At 42.1% G+C, this 6,235-nt stretch overlaps 1 protein-coding gene across 1 annotated transcript in view; it reads right to left on the bottom strand.

Annotated features, from left to right (window-relative positions):
- Positions 1–477: 477 nt before the first annotated feature.
- Positions 478–6,235, bottom strand: part of CAPN14 (calpain 14) — a 45,027-nt gene continuing 39,269 nt past the window's right edge. Inside the window, exons 20-22 of the mRNA XM_083434485.1 lie at positions 3,772–3,888; positions 3,273–3,328; positions 478–2,317 (exon numbers count right to left, since the gene is read on the bottom strand). Of these exons, the coding sequence (XP_083290611.1) occupies positions 2,291–2,317; positions 3,273–3,328; positions 3,772–3,888 (200 nt within the window). The 3' untranslated portion in view covers positions 478–2,290. The remainder of the gene's footprint in view (positions 2,318–3,272; positions 3,329–3,771; positions 3,889–6,235) is intronic.

The following is a 6,235-nucleotide window of genomic DNA, read 5'->3' as shown; positions in this document are numbered from 1 at the left end:
TTCTGAGAACTTGGGGGCTAGATTCTTGAATTACTCCTGATTTTTATATTATTAATTGCCATATCGGTCTACCTTCTCTATTCATTGTTTTGTATGCTCTGTTTTCTACATTCTTCTTCTGTCTCCGTGAAAGACTTCTCATCCAGGTCTCCAGCTACACAGTGATGTCCTTGTAATTCTTTCTGCTAATGCACCCAGTGAAAAGTGTGATGGTGTAGAAGTACCTCTCAATATAAATGAATGCATCCCTCCCCCCCAAGATAGATTGTGTGTTGTTTCCCACCATGCACACAGAAAACAGGAGTCATATCTTCAGAATCCTGGAAGTGTTTCTCTGCTAGATATATAAAATTTTCAAAAATGTCAAGGAAAGCACCGTGGCAAGAACACTTTCCTTGCGATCCACAGAACAGAGTTTGCATTGTATGAGTTAAGGCATACAATGAGTTCACAAAGACCTCTTTTCACACATCTCAGTGCTACTTAGCGTTATAAAAACTTTATTGAATAATCAACAGAGGGTTCTTCAGGGTGCATGAATAGTCACACAATAATGCTGCAATTACACGTAGTTGTGTTAAAAGGAGGCAATGCCCAAGCGTGTACAAAAATCAGATACATATAATGATTGGAGCACAATGGAACATGTGTACTTGGCTATAGCCATTTCCATAGAATCAGAGACTCATATAAAGTGTAGAGTCGGAAGGGACCACGAGTGCCATCTAGTCCACCCCCTGCAAGGCAAGAATCTTTTGTCCAACATGGGGCTCTAACCCATGTATCTCATAGCTTCCTTCATAACCTGTGCAATACATTACAAACTGTATTTATTATTATTATAATGATAAAAGTTTTGCAGCGTGAAATCCCAAACCCAATGAAGCCACTGAGAGCTGCATTTTAGCCACTTTCTGTGAAGGATTTTCCTCTTTCATAGTCATGGGTTTTCTTGGCTATTAAAGTTTAGGCCCTGATTCTGCTCTGAAAGCAACATGTGCAGGCAGTGGCAACTGAAGAGCAGTTTTATCACTGACCTCAGCTGAAAAATATAGGATAACAGTGGTTTGCTCATCAGGAAGCAACAGAAAGGGACAAACTATAGTTCTTGTGACCCTCTCTGCCAAATCCCAAAGGACTGCACAGATTCTTTCATGCCTGTTTTCATTATCCTACCCTTTCCGATAAACTTATAATGAGTATTTAAAAATAGCAATAAATAAATAAATACACTGTACTGGGGCTGGAGTAAGTAGGCCAGCTGCTTACACCAGCCCCAAATGGAAATGCAAGAAATTTGGGAAGTGCCAGTCAATGTTCAAAGCTAAGCTTGGAAACAAAGGGAGGATGAGGCATTGTGGGGTGCCTGGAGAAGGCACTCCATAATGACCTAAAAGGACATGTGAACCCTAACCTTTGGAGACAATCTGAAGGACTGTCAGTATAAATGTTCTTCATTTTTTTGCAAACTTTTCTATTACAAGCTCTCAAAATGGCTTACAAAATAATAAATACAAGAATAAGCAAAATTATAAATATAATAAAAACTCACTTTAAAAAACAACAACCCGAAAACAGTGTTTAGCAACAATAACCATATCATTTTAAAAGTAGCAGCCCGTGAGATCAATCAGATAGTCAAAGCTTGTTGAAACAGATACCTAAAAAGACACTTATAAAGAGCCCAGGGAGATCTCTACCAGGTATTCCAAAGCTTTGGGGCCACTACTGAAAAGGCCCTGTTTCTTGTAACTGCCTGTCTGAGCTGCCACAATGAGATGGTGAGCAGTGCCTCCACAGCCAATCTTACAACTCAGGCAAGTACATTTTGGAAATGAGCTGCTGCAAGGCCCTTTAGGCCACTTTGTATTTGTTCACTTGCTCACTGTTCCTCGCTGCAGCCATATAACTATTCCATCCTGGTTTAACAGCAGATACTCCTCAACGAATTGAAATGACGCATGACTTAACACCACAGTCTTCATTGTCACCCAGGTGCTTGATCAGTAACTCAGGTTTTTTTCTTCTTCTTCTAAAGGAAGCGCTTTTTAAAGAAGCCTCAGTCGGTATGCTAGAAGCATGACCTTATGATTTCTGGCCATTGTCCATGCTGCACCCACAAGCAGTCCCAAGAGACATCAATGGAGCTTCTCCCAGTGAATGAAGCTCTTCCAAATTCCACAAGAGTCATAAAGCTGGACTCAAAATGTCCCCCGTATACAGATAAAAGGATGTCACTTCTGTCCTTGTGAAGGGGCCAGGTAGCTTGGCTCAACTCTTCTCCTTTGCTTCATGAATAGAGAGTCATCATCATCCACTGCCGAATACCAAGGAGAAATGCATTAAAATGGTTTTATCCTGCTCTACTGCAATGGGGCTAGCCTATGAAATGGTCTCCTGTTATACCTGACCTAGTCATTGCTATTGGTTCCTTCACATGACCTGGTCCATGGAGGTGGGCACCCCTAGGGCAGATCTATCTATTGGTCCATCAAGACCAAGATAGGCAGAACCACCGCTGCCATCAGCAAGGAAGAAGGGCATCTCCATCAAAGACTCCTCTTATGATAATTCTGCCATCAACCCAGCCAACTTCAGGAAGACCTGTGTGGCAGGAGCAGCTCTGTTCTTGTGGCCCAGACTTTGCTATCATTCCCAGATATGGCGTGCCTGGTATAGTTCACAGTAGTCAGTGTAGTCCCTTCTGAGCTCAACCATTCAGTAACTCTGTCTCTAGATCGAATGAATCAACTTATTTCTGTTCCAACGGTTTTGTACATATTCAAAAATAAGTTTGTTCCATTCATTGCAGATTTTTATAAGAAATAAACAAAAATAACTCTGCATTTAAATTGAACCTAAAATATGCATTTTGTACAAATTTCCCCCTAAAATAGGAAGTTTGGGGTTGTTGTTGTTGTTTTGCATTTTTCATGTAACAGATATATTTTAGCACACTGCAAAATTCAGAGAAGTATGCATTCCACTTATTAACTGCTTTCTGGTTTACTTGGAAGTTCTGGAGCTAAGTTGGTTTGCTTTATAATGTGGACTGTATAAAATTATCCTCCATCCCCACAGATGAACCTAGAAAGCCAAGCTCCTGGAAGAGCTCTTGACTCAAGGGTTTCATTGTCCTGTCAATCACTGCAATCATTTGAGAGTTATACAACCAAGAGGTGCTCCATTCATTGGGATATTAAAAAGAAGAACCTGTTTTCCATAACAGCTGGCACTGTGCTACAGCTAGAAAATAAGGTGTGTGTCCTTACCTCGGTCTCTTGAAGATATATTCCTTTGCCATCTTTACTCGTATTGTGAAAGGCCTCTGCAAAAGGAAGAAATGAGGGAAACTGATATGATGATTCTCAGGAAAGGATAATCTGCTACTTATAGCCATGCTTGAGAAGAACAGAGGAAGTGTGGGAGCCCATGGCTCACCTGGGCTCATTCTAGTAAGCCATCATTTATCTTGGGGCAGATCCACACCATCCATTTAAAGCACATTTAAAGTGCATGTTTTCCACCAAATAATAATGGGAACTGTGGTTTCCCCTTCACCAAGCTACAATTCCCAGCACCCTTAAGAAACTAAAAATCCCAGGATTCTTTGGGGAAAGTCATGTGCTTTGAAGGTGTGTTGAATGAGCACGGTGTTGCTCTCTCCTTAATGTCCAAAGACAGTCATTATGTTACAGGCAGAGGACCTGCGACTGAAACCCAATTTTGCTTGGAGTCCCGCATGAGAGAAATAGTCATCTGCCTCCTCACCCATCATGAGTTCCACACGCAGCATGAAGCAGGCAAAGCTCTCAAAGGTGATGTTCAGACCAGGGTTCCCATATCGCATGGCCAGCAGCTTGCAGAGTTCATTGCTGAGGGAGATTCCTTTAGTAAGATAAAAAAAAAACCCCAAAGACATTTAGGCTTAACGCTCAGATTTTCCACATGCAATCACAGTGCAAACAGTTCTGGACTGCTTTTCGTGTATTTAATTTTATCCATCTCCCCCCCCCCCCCAGTTCAGAACACTTAACTCCCATTTGGTGAGAAAGCTGCTGGACGTTTAGCACCTATTGCGGCTAAACTGCTCATTCATTCTTACGGCTACAAAAACACCATGCTGCTTTTAATCAGAGGCGTGTGAAGCTGTCAGGGACTCGGCAGAGGAGGAAGGTGGAGACCGCCTCTCCCCATCCTGACCCTTCCACGGAGGAGGAGGAGGACAACAGTACAGATTTACAACAGGCATTTGAGGGAGATAGCAGTCAGAGGCAGATGAGGGCAAAAGCTGGGAAATCATGGGAGAGCCGGAACAACACCCGGCTGACACGTTGTTATTAGAAAGTGTTCCCAACCCCCCATCTCCCAGAACCTGGCAAGCCTTAAAAGTAGGAGAGCAAAGAGCCCAAAGACAGAGGGCACGTAGCAGCACCCGTAGAAGAAACAATGAGAATGTCAAATGAGGAAGTGGGAGAGATGAGGGGTGGAGATTTCCTCGGGACAAGGCCATTATCCAAGAGGCTGGGTTCTACAGCCTCTCTCTGTAAAGATTGAAACAAAAAAGGACAGTAAGAAACTTTCCTTTGTCTTTATACTTTCCTGGGCAACCAGCCAGGAACTGCTGACAGCACCCTGACAGAACCCAGGCACTGCCATGGGCAGAAAGTTGGACTCGATTGTGGATGGTCCTAGTTATATTATTTATTACATTGATATTATTCCATCTTGAATCCCTTAAAACAACTCAGTGGGGTAGGAAAGGCTAAAATATAGCGACAGGCCAGAATCACCCAATAAGTTTCGTGGCTGAGTGGGGATTTTAACCTGGTTCTTGCCGGTCATAGGCTGAAACTAACTACACTGGCCTTACATATGAAGACAGTGGAAAGGGTGGCAGTGATGATGCTGGAAGACAACTATGCTTCAGTTAGGAAGCCATCCCTCCCTTCCCCAGAACCACACAGAAATTTGCATGCCATCAATTAGGAAATTACTGCCATGAAGCACATGAAAGTAAAGCGCTGAGAATCACTGGGATTTAAGCATCTGTTACATGAAGAGCAATGGAATATGCGGCGGAAGCGCACCAAATCAATTAATAATGCATTTCTTAATTTAATCACACAAAGTTTGTTAATTTGATGTTCAAAATGCTGTATTTTTAATTGCATTACGCTTCCGGTGATGATTGGCTTATTGTTGTCATACGGTGTAGCAAGTGAATTGTAATGAATTCTAATTTCATTTCTTTTCATATACAGTTTTGAAGTGTAACTTTTATAGTGCTTTCTATATGTTAGATTCAAGCTAAATTAAGTTAATTATGCTCCAGCTCCAGTGTCACTGTGAACTGTACTAATCTCATTTAACAAAGCTGCTTTCCCCGCACCTTGCCACCATTTACCTTACAGCCATTTTTTAATCAAGCGTAATTACTGAAGAGCCAAAAGTTTGTGGCTGAAAATTAATCCTCAGATTCAATTCAGCTCATTTCGAGAAAAATCTAGTGGGACAAACAACTTACATTTCCAAAAACAATGTAGGTTAATGAATCTGCTACTGTGTTCTTTGAGCGTGTAGTTTATCTGGTCTGATCTAAAATGTGTGACGATTCAGAGATCTGGCAAAACAGATCTGTGCTGCTTGCATTGGGTTATATACTAACTACCGTGGTACCTCGGGTTACATACACTTCAGGTAACATACTCAGTTACAGACTCGGGTTAAGAACTTTGCTTCAGGATGACAACCGAAATCATGCTCCTGCGGTGTGGCGGCAGCAGGAGGCCCCATTAGCTAAAGTGGTGTTTCAGGTTGAGAACAGTTTCAGGTTAAGAAGGGACCTCTGGAACGAATTAAGTACTTAACCTGAGGTACCACTGTACTTGACTGACACATAGCAAATGTGAGTAGTGGGACATCAGATTAATTAGGACACCACTCTATGGATAAATGGGAATCCCATGAGTGAAGCTGGTAGAAAGAGGTGGATTCCAAGCCCTTATCATGGATAATTATTATTTATTAAAACTGCTAGCCACATTATCTTGCCCTAGGCAACTCAGAGCAACTTGCAACCAAACAGATAACCTGATGATGGGACAATGCTGAAAACTGTGTTTCTTGCTCAAATGTTTACTTGCTCAAATTTGCCTTTAGAGGATGTTGTTGGACTACAGCTTCCATCGCCATTGGGATGCTGGCTGGGGCTGTTGGGAGATGCAAGCCCAAC

Source organism: Podarcis tiliguerta (assembly GCF_965153285.1).
Source record: "Podarcis tiliguerta genome assembly, chromosome: 3".
NCBI lineage: Eukaryota > Metazoa > Chordata > Lepidosauria > Squamata > Lacertidae > Podarcis > Podarcis tiliguerta.
The sequence above is the reverse complement of the archived record's forward strand: the minus strand, read 5'-3'. Positions and strand labels throughout refer to the sequence as shown.